At 34.5% G+C, this 19,996-nt stretch overlaps 1 protein-coding gene across 1 annotated transcript; it reads left to right on the forward strand.

The window, feature by feature from the left end:
* Nucleotides 1-14,728: 14,728 nt before the first annotated feature.
* LOC135137150 (uncharacterized) lies at nt 14,729-15,797 on the forward strand. The gene is made up of 4 exons (XM_064066733.1): nt 14,729-14,914; nt 14,965-15,201; nt 15,251-15,499; nt 15,555-15,797. The coding sequence occupies exons 1-4, from the start codon at nt 14,752-14,754 to the stop codon at nt 15,683-15,685; spliced, it is 780 nt and encodes a 259-aa protein (XP_063922803.1). The 5' UTR covers nt 14,729-14,751; the 3' UTR covers nt 15,686-15,797.
* The last annotated feature ends 4,199 nt before the right edge of the window (nt 15,798-19,996 follow it).

Below are 19,996 nucleotides of genomic sequence, written 5' to 3' on the forward strand. Positions count from 1 at the left end.
CACAATGCATATTGTCTCCCCCTCCCCGGATGTCGCAACCCGCGAACAAGGTCGCCTCACATTTCCAAAATATCGTTCGAAGGCGCTAATTCCCATAATTAAAGCGGCGCGATCCGGCTCAAAGGCACATTGTTGGACAGTTGCGTAAGCCATCGATGCGCCATTGTCATGGTCCGGATGATCGGTTTCCCATGGGGTGTGGCAGCGGCGTGGAGCGGACACGGTCGGCGGCGACGAGGAAGTGTGCAATGAATATTAAAATTGGCAAAATTGCAAATTCGGACAAAGCGCTCCTTGTTTTTGCGGCTGTTGTGAGATGGTTTAACGCTTGTTGCGCTGCTTTTCGACAGAGGTTTGTCCATTGTAATGGGCTCTGGTAGCCAAGGTCCGTTTCACAAGAGATAAAGGAGATTAGGAGTATGAATAATGGTGTGTGATTTTCGCCCATTCATAACATGCGTGCTGATCCGCTGATTAATTATGCATTATATGCGCCACGGTGTTTTTATTAGATACAGGCGATTGAGAGGATGTTATGGTAATGATTTTTTTAAGCGAAAAGAGCTTGATTAATATGGATGTTATAAGTAGTCGCGGAACGTTATTTTTGTGTCCACTAAATTTTATTGGACCGGCAAAATTTCACTGTAAAAAACACGATCAAATACAATCATGAAATTTTGAAGTTTGTCTTTGATTGTCGCATTTTCAAGTCAAACTTTCAAGTTGACGATAATCTGACAAGACGAAAATTCAAAGACAAATCTTCAAAAATTCATCGCTGTCTTTGACCGTGTTTTTTATTGTTCTCTGGGTGTATACTTAAATATGTGCATCGGTGACGATGATAATGAAGTACTGACGGCCGGTCTTTGTGGTATTTTATTTTTCAAAGAATTTGAAAAAACCGTTTTGCCTCTATTGTTTCTTTTTTAATTAAAAAAAAAGAACTCTTTGTGTATTGTTTTCAAAGTTAAAAGAGTCTTGAGAGCATCTTATTCTTTTGTTTCAAGTTTAAAAGAATCAAATTAACTTAGTTTCACAAAATTAAAAAAAAAATTGATGGTCCCTTGTCTTGGGAACTTCTTATGTTTCAGAGTAATTTAAGAAAAAGATCCTGCTTGTGTCTTTTTCTTGAAAATATTTAAACTATTCTTAAGGCCTCTTGTGTCTTCTCCTGAAAAATTTTACAGGAACCTCGGGAGACCCTTATGTCTTTTTCTTAAAAATATTTAAAAGAATTTTGGTAACCCGTTGTCTTTTTCCTGAAAAAATTTTAAAATAATCTTCACGAATCTTTTTGTCTTATTCTTGAAAAAGTTTAAAAGAATCTTGGGGCCCTACTGTGTCTTTTCTTCAAATAATCTAAACAAATCTTGGTGGCCATTTGTGTCTTTTTCCTGAAAAGGTTTGAAAGAATCTTGAGGGTTCTCTGTGTCTTTAACCCTTGGGAAAGTTAAAAAGATTCTGGAGTTTCCTTGTGTCTGTTTCCAGAAAAAGGTTAAAAGAATCTTGGCGGCCTACTCTGTCCTTTTCTTGAAAACAATCTAAAAAAATCTTGGTGGCTCCGTGTGTCCTTTACCGGAAAAATTTGAAAGAATCTTGGGGGTCTACTCTGTCCTTTTCTTGAAAAAAAATTAGAAAAATCTTGGTGGTCTCTTGTGTCCTTTTCCTGAAAAAGTTTGAAAGAATCTTGGCGGTCCACTGTGTCTTTAACCCTTGGGAAAGTTAAAAAAATTTGGGTTCCCTTGTGTCTGCTTCCTGAAAAAGTTTAAAATAATTTGGAAGGATCCTTGCGTCATATTCTTGAAAAAGTTTAAAATAATCTAGGGGTTCCCCTATGTCTTTTTCTTGAAGAAATCTAAAAAATCTTGCTGGCCCCGTGTGTCCCTTTCCTAAAAAAGTTTGAAAGAATCTTGGGGGTCCCCTGTGTTTTTAATCCTTGGGAAAGTTAAAAAGAATTTTGGGTTCCCTTGTGTCTTTTTCCTGAAAAAGTTTAAAAGAATCTTGGTGGCCTCTTGTGCCCTTTTCCTGAAAAAGTTTGAAAGAATCTTGAGGGTCCCAGGTGTTTTTAACTTGGGAAAGTTAAAAAGAATCTTGGGTTCCCCTTGTGTCTTTTTCCTGAAAATGTTTGAAGGAATCTTGGAGGTCCCCTGTGTCTTTAACCCTTGGGGAAGCTAAAAAGAATCTTCGGTTCCCTTTGTGTCCTTTTCCTGAAAAAGTTTGAATGAATCTTTGAGATCCCCTGTGTCTTTAACCCTTGGGAAAGTTAAAAAGAATTTTGGGTTCCCTTGTGTCTTTAACTTGGGAAAGTTAAAAAGAATATTGTGTTCCCCTATGTCTTTTTCCTTAAAAAATTTGAAAGAATTTTGGGGATCCCCTGTGTCTTTAATCCTTGGGAAAGTTAAAAAGAATCTTGGGTTCCCTTGCGTCTTTTTCCTGAAAAAGTTTAAAAGAATTTTGGCGGTCTACTCTGTCCTTTTCTTGAAAAAAAAACCTAAAAAACTCTTGGTGGTCTCTTGTGTCCTTTTCTTGAAAAAGTTTGAAAGAATCTTGAGGGTACACTGAAAAAATTTGAAATCATCTTGGGGGTCCCTTGTGCCTTTAAGCCTTGGGGAAGTTAGAAGAATCTTGGGGACCTACTCTGTCCTTTTCTTGAAAAAAATTTTAAAAAGTCTTGGTGGTCACTTGTGTCCTTTTTCTGAAAAAGTTTGAAAGAATCTTAAAGGTCCCCTGTGTCTTTAACTTGGGAAAGTTAAAAAGAATCTTTTGTTACTTTGTGTCTTTTTCCTGAAAAAGTAGAAAGAATCTTGCGGGTCCCCTATGTCTTTAACCCTTGGGAAAGTTAAAAAGAATCTTGGGTTCCCTTGCGTCTTTTTCCTGAAAAAATTTGAAAGAATCTTGGGGGTCCCTTGTGTTTTTGCTGAGAAAGTTTAAACAAAATATAAGCAAAATTTAAAAGCTACTTACGACTTATTTTTCAAAAAGTTTAGAATAATCTTGAAAGCCCTTTGTCTTTTTCCTGAAAATATTTAATTGGAGGCCTCATGTGTCCTTTTTCTGAAAAAAATTAAAAAATCTCACAAGCCTTCTTTATCTTTTTCTTAAAAAAATCTAAAAGGATCTTTGTGGCCACTTGTGACTTTTTTCTGAAAAAGTTTAAAAAAATCTTGGGGCCTCCTGTGTCTTCAACCTGGGAAACTTAAAAAGAATCTTGGGTTCCCTTTGTGTCTTTTCCCTGAAAAAGTTTGAAAGAATCTTAGGAGTCCCCTGTGTCTTTAACCCTTGGGAAAGTTAAAAGGAATTTTGGGTTCCCCTTGTACCTTTAACCTGGAAAAGTATGAAAGAATCTTGGGGGTTCTATGTGTCTTTAACTCTTGGGAAAGTTAAAAAGAGTCTTGGGCTCCCTTGTGTCTTTTTCCTGAAAAAGTTTAAAAGAATCTTGTGGGCCTATTCTGTCCTTTTCTTGAAAAAAAAATCTAAAAAGCTCTTGGTGGTCTCTTGTGTACTTTTCTTAAAAAAGTTTGAAAGAATCTTGACGATCCCCTGAAAAAATTTGAAAGAATCTTTAGGGTCCCCTGTGTCTTTAACTTGGGAACGTTAAAAAGAATCTTGGGTTCCCCTTGTGTCTTTTTTCTGAAAAAGTTTGAAAGAATGTTGGGGGTCCCCTGTGTCTTTAACCCTTGAGAAAGTTAAGTAAAATCTTGGGTTCCTTTGTGTCCTTTTCCTGAAAAAGTTTAAAAGAATCTTGGGGGCCTACTCAGTCCTTTTCTTGAAAAAAAAAATATAAAAAACTCTTGGTGGCCTCTTGTGCCCTTTTCTTGAAAAATTTGAAAGAATCTTGAGGGTCCCCTGAAAAAAATTGAAAGAATCTTTAGGGTTCCCTGTGTCTTTAACTTGGGAAAGTTAAAAAGAATCTTGGGTTCCCTTTTTGCCTTTTTCCTGAAAAAGTTTGAAAGAATGTTGGGGGTCCCCTGTGTCATTAACCCTTGAGAAAGTTAAAAAAAATCTTGGGTTCCTTTGTGTCTTTTCCCTGAAAAAGTTTAAAAGAATCTTGGGGGCCTACTCAGTCCTTTTCTTAAACAAAAAATCTAAAAAACTATTGGTGGTCTCTTGTGTACTTTTATTGAAAAAGTTTGAAAGAATCTTGAGGGTCCCCTGCGTCTTTTAACTTGGGAAAGTTAAAAAGAACCTTGGGTTCCCCTTGTGTCTTTTCCTGAAAAAGTAGAAAGAACCTTACGGGTCCCCCGTGTCTTTAACCCTTGGGAAAGTTAAGAAGAATCTTGAGTTCCTTTGTGTCTTATTCGTGAAAAAGTTTGAAAGAATCTTGAGGATCCCCTGTGTCTTTAACTTGGGAAAGTTAAAAAGAATCTTGGGTTCCCCTTGTGGCTTTTTCCTGAAAAAGTTTAAAAGAATCTCGGGTTCTCCTTGTGTTTTTACTGAAAAAGTTTAAATAAAATTTAAAAGCTACTTGTGACTTGTGACAAAAAGTTTAGAACAATCTTGAAAGCCCTTTGTCTGTTCCCTGAAAATATTTAATTTAATCTTGGGGACCTCATGTGTCCCTTTTCTGAAGAAAATTAAAGAATCTTAGAAGACTTCTGTGTCTTTTCTTCAAAAAATCTAAAAGAATTTTGGTGGTCATTTGCGTCTTTTTCCTGAAAAAGTTTAAATGAATCTTGGGTACTCCTTGTGTATTTCCTGAAAAAGTTTAAAAGAATCTTGAGAGTCCCCTATGTCTTTTTTCTGAAAAAGTTTAAAAGAGTCTTGGGGCTTCTTTATCTTGGGAAACCTAAAAAGAATCTTGGATTTTCCTTGTGTTTTTCCTGAATAAGTTTAAACAAAATTTAAAAGCTCCTTGTGACTTGTCTCAAAAACTTTAAGAGAACCTTGAGAGCCCGTGTGTCTTTTTCCTGAAAAAGTTTTAAAAAATCTTGGGAAACTCTGATATCTTTTTCCTGAAAATATTCAGTTTAATTTTCGAAGCCTTCTGTGTCTTTTTTCTTGAAAAAATCTAAAAGAATCTCGGTGGCTCCTTGTGTCTTTTTCCTGAAAAAGTTTATAAGAATCTTCCCCCTTGTATTTTCTTTTTCTGAAAAAGTCTTACAGAACCTTGGGAAGCCTTGTGTTTTTTCCTGAAAATATTTAAACGAATCTTGGAGGCTCCTTGTGTTTTTCCTGAAAAAGTTTACACAAAAATTAGGAGCCCTTTTGGATTTTTTCCTCAAAAAGTGTCTTGTGTCCTTAGATCTTATTAGTGAAAATTTTAAAACAATCTTAGAGGTTCCTTAAATATTTTTTTTTAATTAAAAAAACCTTTTGGGCTCCTTGTCTTTTTTGAATACGTTTAAAAGAATCTTGAACTCTCTTTTCTTGTATAAAGGAATCTTTTTGTCTTGTTTCGAAAGAATTTAAAAGAATCAGAGGGTTTCATGGTGTTTTTTTAAGTGTCCTTTCCTTGAAACTCTGTGTGTCTTTTTTTGAAAAAGTTTAAAAGAATCTTGAAGGTGTCAGCCTTTCTTTTACTATGAAAAATCTTGAAATCCCCTTATGTCTTCTTTAAAGTTAAGTAAAAAAATCTTGATAATCTCATGTCTTCTTTCAAAAAGTTTTAAAAAATCGAGGGGTCTTTAATTTTCTTTTCCCTGAAAAACCTCTAAAAATCTTAGAGACACTTTGAATCTTTCTTTCAAACGTTAAAACAAATCTTCATTTCTATTTTATTTTTAATTTAATGGAATCACCTTATGTCTTTTTTCTGAAAAAAATTAAAAGAATCTTGGGGCCTCTTGCCTTTTTTTTAAGTTCGAGTTAATTTCGAGAGTCCCTCATGTGGTTTTGTTAAAAACGTTAAAAAGAATTTTATGAACTTTTTGTCTTTTTTTTTTAAATTCAAGAAATTTTGGAGCCCCCTGTGCTTTTTTGGTCCATCAAAATTTTAGTTATCCAGTGTGTCCTTGTCTTTTTTTTATAGAAAAACATTTGTGGTCCCTTGTAAAAATATTTACCCGAATTTTGGAGGCGCCTTGTGTCTGTTTTTTTGAAAAATTTTAAAAATCGTAATGGTTCTTTGTGTCTTTCTTGAAAAAGTTTAAAAGAACCTTGGCAGCCTCTTTCCATATTAGTGAAAAAAGTTCATACTAATCTTGGACGCCCTTGTGTCATTTTCTCCAAAAATTTTAAAAGAGTCTTGGGAGCCCCTTGTGTCTTTTTCTTGAAAATATTTAAACGAATCTTGGAGGTCCCTTGTGTCTTTTTTTTTAATACAAAAAATCTTGCCGGTCCCGTGTGTTTGAAAAACTTCTCGACGACTCTTGGATGCCCCTTCTGTAATTTTCCTGAGATATTTTAAAGGAATCTTTGCGTCTTTATCCTGAAAAAATTCAATCCAATTTTGGACGTCCCTAGAAAAATTTAAAAAGTCTTAGGGGCCGCTTGTAATTTTTCATTAAAAAGTTTAAAAGAGCCTTCGAGGCCTCTTTTGACTTATTCCTGAACATTTTAAAGTGTCATTTTTGAAAAATCGTGGGGTCTTTACGGTCTTTTCTAAAAGTTTTAAAAGAATGTTCGAGCTTTGGTATTTACTTTTTGAACGAGTCTTGTGACTTTTTTCGACAAAGTTTAAAAAAATCTCGTAGGCTCTTGTATCTTTTTTAAAGAGTTTGGTGTATTTTTTAAGGATTTACAAAAATCTTGGAAGTCCTGGTGTTTTGTTTTTCAAAGAAACGTAAACGTTCTTCAAAAAATTGTAAAAATGCTAAAACTGTACAATAATAGTAATAATAATTACAATAATAGTAGGCATACTTAAAGTTATCAAGTATGACCACTCACACTTCCATTAAGTGTTAATGCACTACTCTAAAACATTTTTTTTATATGTAAATTTTAACATGACCATGTTATTAAACTATCTCGAAAAAACCTACTATCAAAAATAGCGATAACACACACACTAAAAACGAAATTTAACTTGTCCACCACAAGGACACCAGTCAATCATCCACCGACGGCAGCAATATAAATTTCGCCCACCGCCTCCACAATTTTTATTCTGAACCTTAACCGCCATGAAGCTCCACCTTCTCATCCTCGTCTCGGCCTTCGCTGCCCTGCAAACCGCCAAAGTCGAAAAATGTTACCACTGCAACGACACCAAGTGCGACGAAAGCGACACCGTGGACTGCGAAGATAAAGTCTGCATCACGGTACTCTTCAAAGGTAAAAGTTTCACTCGAGTCGCAGCAAATCTTGTCAATTTTTAATCCGCAGACGGCTGGATCGAAAAAGGATGCGTCGAAGACGAATTTGAAGGATTTTCGTATTGTGGAGAACGAGCCACCTGGCATGGAAACAGAACGTCTTGCATAACCTGCGACCAAAAGGATCTTTGTAACGATAAGTGAGTCAAAGTGGGTATTAACGAAACCTAATAAAAATGTACAACATTATTTTTTGGTGTTTTATTTACGGCAATGTTTCCATGGCATTCCAGAATTATGTTGTTTTTTGTAAGCTGTTGATAATATTGACAGTAAGTGTTAAACAGTAAATGCGTCATAAACGACACTAAATTCAGATGTTTCCGAGTTTCAGACCGTTTTGTCTCACGTTTTATTAAACTGAAAAAAAGACAAAAATTTCCACGAGTGTGTTATTCTATTATTTTTTTAAATTTGATGTCCCTTTGATAATTACAGACCCTGGCGATAACACCAACTTTACTGCAAAGAAAACAGTAGATAATAATTATTTTTAGTGTTACCGATACCAATAGTAACAAAACCCATAATTATATCCACCCTATATCGACATTAAAACTTCCATTATCTACATTTACTTTATCATGCGAATACATTGTTGTAACAAATGTGTTTTTTGTTCTTGGTATGGCAGCAATGCACTAAAAATGAAAAGAGGAGAGTTATATCAACTTAAAAAAAGTCAAAAAGTTTCAAAGAATTTTAGGGCTTTTTGGTGATGCCTTTTTTTAAGAATTTGAAAGATTCTTGGGGCCTCAAGTGTTTTTTAAGGGGTTTAAAAAAATCTTGAGCCTCTCGTGTTTTATTTTGGGGGGTCTCTTGTCTTTTCTTTGAAAAAGTTAAAAAAAAACTGTGTGGCGCTTATGTCTTCCCGTGAAAAGTTAAAAAAATTTTGAAGTTCCTTGGTGTTTTTTTGCTCAAAAAGCTTAAAAAAAATCTTGAGAACGTCTTTTTCTTGAAAATATTTTTATAAGAATCCTGCAATTCTTCCATGCTTTTCTAAATGTCCTTTTTCTGAACAACCTGGAAAAATCTTGGAGCCCTTGAACATATTCCGGTGGTCCCTAGAGTCATTGTGTGAAAAGGTTCAAAAGAATCTTGAGAACGCCCTTTATTTTATTTTTGAACTGAATAGGGAGCCCCTTGAGTCCTTTTACTGAAAATAAATTAAAAGCTTAAAAAGAATCTTCAATTGTTTGGGGGCCTACTGTGTCCTTTTCTGCAATTAATATAAAAAAATCTTGGTGCCCCCCTGTGTCCTTTTCCTGAAAAAATTTGAAAAAATCTTGGGGGCCTGCTCTGTCCTTTTCTTGAAAAAAATATAAAAAAATCTTGATGGCTCCTTGTGTCCTTTTCCTGAAAAAGTTTGAAAGAATCTTTAGGGTCCCCTGTGTCTTTAACTTGGGAAAGCAAAAAGAATCTTAGGTTCCCCTTATGTATTTTTCCTGAAAAAGTTTCAAAGAATCTTGGGAGCCCCCTGTGTTTTTTAAGCCTTGGATAAGTTAAAAAGAATCTTGGGTTCCCTTTATGTCTTTTTCCTGAAAATGTTTGAAAGAATCTTGGGGGTCCCCTGTGTCTTTAACCCGTGAGAAAGTTAAAAAGAATCTTGGATTCCCTTGTGTCTTTTTCCGATAAAGTTTAAAAGAATCTTAGGGGATGACAATGTCCTTTTCTTGAAAAAATTTTAAAAAATCTTCGTGGCTCCTTGTGTCATTTTCCTAAAAGTGTTTGAAAGAATCTTGAGGGTCTCCTGTGTCTTTAACTTGGGAAAGCAAAGAGAATCTTAGGTTCCCCTTATGTTTTTTTCCTGAAAAAGTTTCAAAGAATCTTGGGAGCCCCCTGTCTTTTTAAGCCTTGGGAAAGTTAAAAAGAATCTTGGGTTGCCATTACGTCTTTTTCCTGAAAATGTTTGAAAGAATCTTGGGAGTCCCCTGTGTCTTTAACCTGTGAGAAAGTTAAAAAGAATCTTGGATTCCCTTGTGTCTTTTTCCGAAAAAGTTTAAAATAATCTTAGGGGACGACTATGTCCTTTTCTTGAAAAAATTTTAAAAAATCTTCGTGGCTCCTTGTGTCATTTTCCTGAAAATATTTGAAAGAATCTTGAGGGTCCCCTGTGTCTTTAACTTGGGAAAGCAAAAAGAATCATTAGGTTCCCCTTATGTTTTTTTCCTGAAAAAGTTTCAAAGAATCTTGGGAGCCCCCTGTGTTTTTAAGCCTTAGATAAGTTAAAAAGAATCTTGGTTCCCTTTATATCTTTTTCCTGAAAATGTTTGAAAGAATCTTGGGGGCCCCCTGTGTCTTTAACCCGTGAGAAAGTTAAAAAGAATCTTGGATTCCCTTGTGTCTTTTTCCGAAAAAGTTTAAAAGAACCTTGGGAGACTACTATGTCCTTTTCTTGAAAAAATTTAAAAAAATATTCGTGGCTCCTTGTGTCATTTTCCTGAAAATGTTTGAAAGAATCTTGAGGGTCCCCTGTGTCTTTAACTTGGAAAAGCAAAAAGAATCTTAGGTTCCCCTTATATCTTTTTCCTGAAAAAGTTTCAAAAAATCTTGCGAGCCCCCAGTGTTTTTAAGCCTTAGATAAGTTAAAAAGAATCTTGGTTCCCTTTATATCCTTTTCCTGAAAATGTCTGAAAGAATCTTGGGGGTCCCCTGTGTCTTTAACCCGTGAGAAAGTTAAAAAGTGTCTTGGATTCTCTTGTGTCTTTTTCCGAAAAAGTTTAAAAGAATCTTGGGGGACTACTATGTACTTTTCTTGAAAAAATTTTAAAAAATCTTCGTGGCTCCTTGTGTCATTTTCCTGAAAGTGTTTGAAAGAATCTTGAGGGTCTCCTGTGTCTTTAACTTGGGAAAGCAAAGAGAATCTTAGGTTCCCCTTATGTTTTTTTCCTGAAAAAGTTTAAAAGAATCTTGGGAGCCCCCTGTGTTTTTTAAGCCTTAGATAAGTTAAAAAGAATCTTGGTTCCCTTTATATCTTTTTCCTGAAAATGTTTGAAAGAATCTTGGGGGTCCCCTGTGTCTTTAACCCGTGAGAAAGTTAAAAAGTGTCTTGGATTCTCTTGTGTCTTTTTCCGAAAAAGTTTAAAAGAATCTTAGGGGACGACTATGTCCTTTTCTTGAAAAAATTTTAAAAAATCTTCGTGGCTCCTTGTGTCATTTTCCTGAAAATATTTGAAAGAATCTTGAGGGTCCCCTGTGTCTTTAACTTGGAAAAGCAAAAAGAATCTTAGGTTCCCCTTATGTCTTTTTCCTGAAAAAGTTTCAAAAAATCTTGCGAGCCCCCTGTGTTTTTAAGCCTTAGATAAGTTAAAAAGAATCTTGGTTCCCTTTATATCCTTTTCCTGAAAATGTCTGAAAGAATCTTGGGGGTCCCCTGTGTCTTTAACCCGTGAGAAAGTTAAAAAGTGTCTTGGATTCTCTTGTGTCTTTTTCCGAAAAAGTTTAAAAGAATCTTAGGGGACGACTATGTCCTTTTCTTGAACAAATTTTTAAAAATCTTCGTGGCTCCTTGTGTCATTTTCCTGAAAATGTTTGAAAGAATCTTGAGGGTCTGCTGTGTCTTTAACTTGGGAAAGCGAAAAGAATCATTAGGTTCCCTTGTGTCTTTTTCCTGAAAAAGTTTCGAAAAATCTTGGGAGCCCCCTGTGTTTTTTAAGCCTTAGATAAGTTAAAAAGAATCTTGGTTCCCTTTATATCTTTTTCCTGAAAATGTCTGAAAGAATCTTGGGGGTCCCCTGTGTCTTTAACCCGTGAGAAAGTTAAAAAGAATCTTGGATTCCCTTGTGTCTTTTTCCGAAAAAGTTTAAAAGAATCTTGGGGGACTACTATGTACTTTTCTTGAAAAAATTTTAAAAAATCGTCGTGGCTCCTTGTGTCGTTTTCCTGAAAATGTTTGAAAGAATCTTGAGGGTCTGCTGTGTCTTTAACTTGGGAAAGCAAAGAGAATCTTAGGTTCCCCTTATGTTTTTTTCCTGAAAAAGTTTCAAAAAATCTTGCGAGCCCCCTGTGTTTTTAAGCCTTAGATAAGTTAAAAGAATCTTGGTTCCCTTTATATCTTTTTCCTGAAAATGTTTGAAAGAATCTTGGGGGTCCCCTGTGTCTTTAACCCGTGAGAAAGTTAAAAAGAATCTTGGATTCCCTTGTGTCTTTTTCCGAAAAAGTTTAAAAGAATCTTGGGGGACTACTATGTCCTTTTCTTGAAAAAATTTTAAAAAATCTTCGTGGCTCCTTGTGTCATTTTCCTGAAAATGTTTGAAAGAATCTTGAGGGTCTCCTGTGTCTTTAACTTGGGAAAGCAAAGAGAATCTTAGGTTCCCCTTATGTTTTTTCCTGAAAATGTTTCAAAGAATCTTGGGAGCCCCCTGTGTTTTTAAGCCTTGGGAAAGTTAAAAAGAATCTTGGGTTGCCATTACGTCTTTTTCCTGAAAATGTTTGAAAGAATCTTGGGAGTCCCCTGTGTCTTTAACCCGTGAGAAAGTTAAAAAGAATCTTACATTCCTTTGTGGCTTTTTCCGAAAAAGTTTAAAAGAATCTTGGGGGACGACTATGTCCTTTTCTTGAAAAAATTTTAAAAAATCTTCGTGGCTCCTTGTGCCATTTTCCTGAAAATGTTTGAAAGAATTTTGAGGGTCCCCTGTGTCTTTAACTTGGGAAAGCAAAGAGAATCTTAGGTTCCCCTTATGTTTTTTTCCTGAAAAAGTTTCAAAGAATCTTGGGAGCCCCCTGTGTTTTTAAGCCTTGGGAAAGTTAAAAAGAATCTTGGGTTCCCTTTATGTCTTTTTCCTGAAAATGTTTGAAAGAATCCTGGGAGTCCCCTGTGTCTCTAACCCGTGAGAAAGTTAAAAAGAATCTTGGATTCCCTTGTGTATTTTTCCGAAAAAGTTTAAAAGAACCTTGGGAGACTACTATGTCCTTTTCTTGAAAAAATTTTAAAAAATCTTCGTGGCTCCTTGTGTCATTTTCCTGAAAAAGTTTGAAAGAATCTTGAGGGTCCCCTGTGTCTTTAACTTGGGAAAGCAAAAAGAATCGTGGGTTCCCCTTATGTTTTTTCTTGAAAAAGTTTCAAAGAATCTTGGGAGCCCCCTGTGTTTTTAAGCCTTGGGAAAGTTAAGAAGAATCTTGGGTTGCCATTATTTTTTTTTCCTGAAAATGTTTGAAAGAATCTTGGGAGTCCCCTGTGTCTTTAACCTGTGAGAAAGTTAAAAAGAATCTTGGATTCCCTTGTGTCTTTTTCCGAAAAAGTTTAAAATAATCTTAGGGGACGACTATGTCCTTTTCTTGAAAAAATTTTAAAAAATCTTCTTGGCTCCTTGTGTCATTTTCCTGAAAATTTTCGGAAGAATCTTGAGGGTCTGCTGTGTCTTTAACTTGGGAATGCAAAAAGAATCATTAGGTTCCCCTTATGTTTTCTTCCTGAAAAAGTTTCAAAAAATTTTGGGAGCCCCCTGTGTTTTTTAAGCCTTAGATAAGTTAAAAAGAATCTTGGTTCCCTTTATATCCTTTTCCTGAAAATGTCTGAAAGAATCTTGGGGGTCCCCTGTGTCTTTAACCCGTGAGAAAGTTAAAAAGTATCTTGGATTCTCTTGTGTCTTTTTCCGAAAAAGTTTAAAAGAATCTTAGGGGACGACTATGTCCTTTTCTTGAAAAAATTTTAAAAAATCTTCGTGACTCCTTGTGTCATTTTCCTGAAAACGTTTGAAAGAATCTTGAGGGTCTCCTGTGTCTTTAACTTGGAAAAGTTAAAAAAAATCTTGGGTTCCCCTTGTGCCTTTTTCCTGAAAAAGTTTGAAAGAATCTTGAAGGTCCTTTGTGTCTTTAACTTGGGAAAGTTAAAAAGAATCTTCCCCTTGTGCCTTTTCATATTTTCTATATTTTTTCGTGAAAAAGTATTACAGAACCTTGGGAAGCCCTGTGTTTTTTCTGAAAAAGTTTAAACAAAAATTGGAAGCCCCTTTGGATTTTTTCCGCAAAAAGTCTATTGTCTCCTTGTGTCGTACTCGTAAAACAATTTAAAACAATCCTGAAGACCCCTTTTTTTCTATTAGTATAAAAGAATCATGAAAGCCGAAAAACCTGGGGGTCTCATGTCTTTTCCTTGGAAAAGTTTGAAAGAATCTTGAACTCTCCTTTTTTGGTATAAAGTATCTTAAGGACCTCTTATGCCATTTTTGGTTAAAAAAAATTTTGGAAACCCTTTTTGTCTTGTTTCGAAAAAATTTAAAAGAATCAGAGGATTTTACTGTGTTTTTTAATCTTTTTCTTGAAAATCTTGGAAGAATCTTGGAGGCCCCTAGTGTTTGTTGTTTTGTAAAAAAAAATCTTGAGGATTACTTGTGTCTTTTTTTTTTTTGGAAAAACTTTAAAATAGTCTTAGATCTTCTTGGTTTTTTAAAAGAATTTGAAAGAATCTTGACGATTCGTAGTGTTTTGTTTTTGAAAGAATCTTGTAGACACTTGTATCTTTTTTTAAGTGTTTGGAAGAATCGATATCGAGTGTCGATATAAAGGAATCTTAGAGCCCATGATATTTTGGTTGTAAAAGAAATTGTGCAGTAAACATTTTTCGTGAAGAAATTGCAAAAATGCTAAACTTTTAACAGTAATAGCAGTAGTAATAATTACCAAAATAATAGAAAAGACATATTTACCTACAGTTATTAAGTGTGACTACTCACACTTCCATTAAGTCTTAATGCACTACTTTAAAACTGCTTTTTTTATATATAAATTTTAACATAACTAAATATGTTATTAAACTATCTCGAAAACACCTACTATCAACAATAGCGATAAGACATACACTAAAAACGAAATTAACTTGTCCACCACAAGGACACCAGTCAATCATCCACCGACGGCAGCAGTATAAATTTCGCCCACCGCCCCCACAATTTTTATTCTGAGCCTTAACCGCCATGAAACTCCACCTCCTCGTCCTCGTCTCGGCCTTCGCTGCCCTGCAAACCGCCAAAGTCGAAAAATGTTACCACTGCAACGACACCAAGTGCGACGAAAGCGACACCGTGGACTGCGAAGATAAAGTCTGCATCACGGTACTCTTCAAAGGTAAAAGTTTCAGTCGAATCGCAGCAAATCTTGTCAATTTTTAATCCGCAGACGGCTGGATCGAAAAAGGATGCGTGGAAGACGAATTTGAAGGATTTTCGTATTGTGGAGAACGAGCCACCTGGCATGGAAACAGAACGTCTTGCATAACCTGCGACCAAAAGGATCTTTGTAACGATAAGTGAGTCAAAGTGGGTATTAACGAAACCTAATAAAAATGTGCAGCATTATTTATTGGTGTTTTATTTAGCGGCAATGTTTCCATTGAATTCCAGAACTATGTAATAGACAGTACGTGTTGAATAGTAAATGTAACTACATTATCAAGAACCGTTACAATAGTTGAACTAACACCGTCAAGGAAATTCGTTATCACACCCAATATAAGTTGTTAGCAAGCACCAAAACTATTCATTCCGCCAACATGGGTTTATTGATACCTTGTCTCATCATCATTCTTTCCACTTTGTCAAAAAGTGACCCTCCTCAAGAACTGACGTGCTACAAATGCGAAAATAAATGTGAAGAGCAAATCTGGAAAGAATGCACTCCAGAACAGGACGTGTGTTTCCAGTTCAAGTATGAAGGTACGTTTTCACGAATCGTTAAAGCAATATCAAACCGATTTTGTCGACAGACGGAACCATAGAAAAAGGGTGCATGAAAGAATCAAACTATGAGAGAATCTTCGAGGAAAGGGAAGATCGACACGGCGGCATCCTCGATGACAGTAGTTACAACTGTAAAGGAAATTTATGCAACGTTATAGGCGACACTAGCTTTAGATGTTTCCGGTCTTCAGACCGTTTTGACGAGAAACGAGAAATCCAGTGTTCCCGCAGACAAGACGCTTGTGTTCATTTTGTCTACAACGGTAGATCTGAGCTACGACAAACTACACCCACGTATACTTTTTTTTACAGATGGAACGATTTTCAAAGGGTGCATTAAATCACGAAATTATCAGAAGCAGTACGACCAAAATCAGAAAACTCACAAAGGTCTGGACAGCTTTACTTACATGTGTAACGAATCCCTGTGCAACAACAGAACGCTTGAAGACGACCCCAAAGACAGATTGAAATGTATTTATTGTAGAGAAGAGTGCGACGAAATCCAAGTGGTGGCATGTACGGAAAAACAAGACACTTGTTACACTTTTGACTATAAAAGTAAAGCTGTAGCGCTAAATATCAGACTGAATTTTTGAAAATGTACTTTTTGTAGACCTCACCAAACACAAAGGGTGCGTGATTGGGGAAAACTATGAACAGGTGGTCGAAAACAACAAAAATAAATTCTATGGTCTGGTCAAAGATGTCAAATGTCAAGGGAATCTCTGTAATGCTAGAGATTGATGTTAGTGTGTAATTTGTACTTATTTTCGCATTGTCGCACTTTAGCACAGTTTCGTAGGTTTTTGCTGCAGGTTGTACACTGTTTGTTATTTAATAAAAGGTTAAATCAGAATTTTCCAAATATTTTTTTTATTCAACTGAAAAAAACACAAAAATTGCCACAAGTGAAGCTTCTGACCAACACTAAGTTCTCCTTAAAAAATATATGTCATTCTTAAAAATTTTTACCAAATTTGATGCCTCTTTGATAATTACAGACCCTAGCGATAACAACAACTTCGTTGCAAAGAAAATAGTAAGTCGATAATTATTTTTAATGAGGGGGTTACCGATAGCAATAGCAATAAGACTGTAAGTGCTTCCATTATCTACGTTCATTTTATCATGCGAATACATTATTATAAAAAAATTGTTTTTTTATACTTCTACTAAAAGCGAAAAAAGGAGAGTTATATCAACTTAAAAAAAGTCGCTATCCACGAATGAATTAATTGCTCCTAGTAGTGGATTTTTGCTTAATCAAGCGGCCCTCTAGTTCGTTTTTTTGAGAAAGTTTAAAAGAATTTCAGGGTTGTTTGATCCTGGTCTTTTTTAAGAACTTGAAAGATTTTTGGGTACCCTAGTATCTTTTTTAAAAGGTTTTTTTTTCAAAAAGTTCAAAAGAATGGAAGAGTCCCCTTGTGTCTTTTTTAAGTGTCATTTTCCTGAAAAACTTGCAAAAATCTTGGAGATCTTGAAATCTTTTTTTCAAACGTTGAAACAAATCCTGGTACTCCCTTGTGTCATTCTGGAAAAAAGTTCAAAAAAACCTTGAGAACCCTTTTATTTTGTTTTGAATTTAATAAGCGACCCCTTCTGTCATTTTACTAAAAAAATTAAAAAAAATTTGGGGGCTCTTTGTGTCTTTCTCTTGAAAAGTTTAAAATAATCTTAGGGCTTCTTGGTGTTGCGTTTTTTGAAAGAAATTAAAGATTTTTGAGACCTTTACTTCTTTTTTAAGGGTTTATAAGAGTCTTGGAGCTCCTGGCGTTTTCTTTTTCAAAGAACCTTGTGTTTTTTTTTTGAGAAAGTTTAAAAGAATTTTAGGGTTTTTGGTCCTGATCTTTTTTAAGAATTTGAAAGATTATCGGGGGCCCCTAGTGTCTTTTTTAAAAGGTTCAAAAATCATCTTGAGCCTTTGGTGCTTTGTTTTATTTTGGGGGAGTCTTGTGTCTTTTCCTTGAAAAATTAAAAAAAAATCGTTTTTCTGAAAATTTTAGGGGCTCGTATGTCTTTTTCCTGAAATTATCTAAACTAATCTTGAAGGCTTTTTTGAAAGTATATTCGTTTCTTTTACTATAAGTAACAGAATCTTGAAATCCTCTTATGCCTTTTTTACAGGTAAATAAAAAATCTTGGAATCTCATGTTTTTTTTTTCAAAAAGTTCAAAAGAATGGAAGAGTCCCCTTGTGTCTTTTTTAAATGTCATTTTCCTAAAAAACTTGCAAAAATCTTGGAGACCTTGGAATCTTTTTTTCAAACGTTGAAACAAATTCTGGTAGTCTCTTGTGTCATTCCAGAAAAAAGTTCAAAAAAACCTTGAGAACCCTTTCATTTTCTTTCGAATTTAATAAGGGACCCTTTCTGTCATTTTACTAAAAAAATTAAAGAAATCTTGGGGGCTCTTTGTGTCTTTCTCTTGAAAAGTTTAAAATAATCTTAGGGCTTCTTGGTGTTGCGTTTTTTGAAAGAAATTAAAGATTTTTGAGACCTTTACTTCTTTTTTAAGGGTTTATAAGAGTCTTGGAGCTCCTGGCGTTTTCTTTTTCAAAGAACCTTGTGGTTTTTTTTGAGAAAGTTTAAAAGAATTTTAGGGTTTTTTGGTCCTGGTCTTTTTTTAAGAATTTGAAAGATTATCGGGGCCCCTAGTGTCTTTTTTAAAAGGTTCAAAAATAATCTTGAGCCTTTGGTGCTTGGTTTTATTTTGGGGGAGTCTTGTGTCTTCTCCTTAAAAAATTAAAAAAAAAATCGTTTTTCTGAAAATTTGAGGGGCTCGTATGTCTTTTTCCTGAAATTATCTAAACGAGCCTTGAAGGCTTTTTTGAAAGTATCTTAGTTTCTTTTACAATAAGCAACAGAATCTTGAAATCCTCTTATGCCTTTTTTAAAGGTAAATAAAAAATCTTGCAATCTCATGTTTTTTTTTTAAGTTCAAAAGAATGTGTGTTTTTTTAAGTGTCCTTTTCCTGAAAAACCTGCAAAAATCTTTGAGACCTTGGAATCTTTTTTTCAAACGTTGAAATAAATCCTGGTAGTCCCTTGTGTCATTCTGGAAAAAAAGTTCAAAAAAACCTTGAGAACCCTTTTATTTTCTTTTGAATTTAATAAGGGACCCCTTCTGTCAATTTTCTAAAAATTAAAGGAATCTTGGGGGCTATTTGTGTCTTTCTCTTGAAAAGTTTAAAATAATCTTAGGGCTTCTTGGTGTTGCGTTTTTTGAAAGAACTTAAAGATTTTTGAGACCTCTACTTCTTTTTGAAGAGTTTATAAGAATCTTGGAGCTCCTGGCACTTTGTTTTTGAAAGAACCTTGTGTTTTTTTGAGAAAGTTTAAAAGAATTTTAGGTTTTTTTGGGGCCCGTAGTGTCTTTTTTAAAAGGTTCAAAAATAATCTTGTGCCTCTGGTATTTTGTTTTATTTTGGGGGTCTCTTGTGCCTTTTCCTTGAAAAATAAAAAAAAAATCGTTTTTCTGAAAAAGTTAAAAAGGATCTTAGGGGCTCGTATGTCTTTTTCCTGAAATTATCTAAACGAATCTTGAAGGCTTTTTTGAAAGTATATTCGTTTCTTTTACTTATAAGTAACAGAATCATGAAATCCTCTTATGCCTTTTTTACAGGTAAATAAAAAATCTTGGAATCTCATATTTTTTTTTCAAAAAGTTCAAAAGAATGGAAGAGTCCCCTTGTGTTTTTTTTAAGTGTCATTTTCCTGAAAAACTTGCAAAAATCTTGGAGACCTTGGAATCTTTTTTTCAAACGTTGAAACAAATTCTGGTATTCCCTTGTGTCATTCTGGAAAAAAGTTCAAAAAAACCTTGAGAACACTTTTATTTTCTTTTGAATTTAATAAAGGACCTTTTCTGTCATTTTACTGAAAAAATTAAAGGAATCTTGGGGGCTCTTTGTGTCTTTCTCTTGAAAAGTTTAAAATAATCTTAGGGCTTCTTGGTGTTGCGTTTTTTGAAAGAAATTAAACATTTTTGAGACCTTTACTTCTTTTTTAAGGGTTTATAAGAGTCTTGGAGCTCCTGGCGTTTTCTTTTTCAAAGAACCTTGTGTTTTTTTTTGAGAAAGTTTAAAAGAATTTTAGGGTTTTTTGGTTCTGGTCTTTTTTAAAAATTTGAAAGATTATCGGGGCCCCTAGTGTCTTTTTTAAAAGGTTCAAAAATAATCTTGAGCCTTTGGTGATTTGTTTTATTTTGGGGGAGTCTTGTGTCTTTTCCTTGAAAAATTAAAAAAAAATCGTTTTTCTGAAAATTTTAAAGGCTCGTATGTCTTTTTCCTGAAATTATCTAAACGAATCTTGAAGGCTTTTTTGAAAGTATCTTAGTTTCTTTTACTATAAGCAACAGAATCTTCAAATCCTCTTATGCCTTTTTTAAAGGTAAATAAAAAATCTTGCAATCTCATGTTTTTTTTTTTAAAGTTCAAAAGAATGGAAGAGTCCCCTTGTGTCTTTTTTAAGCGTCCTTTTCCTGAAAAACCTGCAAAAATCTTTGAGACCTTGGAATCTTTTTTTCAAACGTTGAAATAAATCCTGGTAGTCCCTTGTATCATTCTGGAAAAAAAGTTCAAAAAAACCTTGAGAACCCTTTTATTTTCTTTTGAATTTAATAAAGGACCTTTTCTGTCATTTTACTGAAAAAATTAAAGGAATCTTGGGGGCTCTTTGTGTCTTTCTCTTGAAAAGTTTAAAATAATCTTAGGGCTTCTTGGTGTTGCGTTTTTTGAAAGAAATTAAACATTTTTGAGACCTTTACTTCTTTTTTAAGGGTTTATAAGAGTCTTGGAGCTCCTGGCGTTTTCTTTTTCAAAGAACCTTGTGTTTTTTTTTGAGAAAGTTTAAAAGAATTTTAGGGTTTTTTGGTTCTGGTCTTTTTTAAAAATTTGAAAGATTATCGGGGCCCCTAGTGTCTTTTTTAAAAGGTTCAAAAATAATCTTGAGCCTTTGGTGATTTGTTTTATTTTGGGGGAGTCTTGTGTCTTTTCCTTGAAAAATTAAAAAAAAATCGTTTTTCTGAAAATTTTAAAGGCTCGTATGTCTTTTTCCTG

Source organism: Zophobas morio, unplaced genomic scaffold, assembly GCF_036711695.1.
Source record: "Zophobas morio isolate AGI-343-1 ecotype UQ-CSIRO unplaced genomic scaffold, CSIRO_AGI_Zmor_V1 ptg000028l, whole genome shotgun sequence".
NCBI lineage: Eukaryota > Metazoa > Arthropoda > Insecta > Coleoptera > Tenebrionidae > Zophobas > Zophobas morio.

What these genes read in the sequence shown, in the direction of transcription:
- LOC135137150 (XM_064066733.1), top strand. Translation starts at nt 14,752, where the DNA reads ATGGGTTTATTGATACCTTGTCTCATCATCATTCTTTCCACTTTGTCA. An exon ending in TTTCCAGTTCAAGTATGAAG is followed by an intron (nt 14,915 to 14,964) that starts GTACGTTTTCAC and finishes TTTTGTCGACAG; the next exon opens with ACGGAACCATAGAAAAAGGG. An exon ending in TTACACTTTTGACTATAAAA is followed by an intron (nt 15,500 to 15,554) that starts GTAAAGCTGTAG and finishes TACTTTTTGTAG; the next exon opens with ACCTCACCAAACACAAAGGG.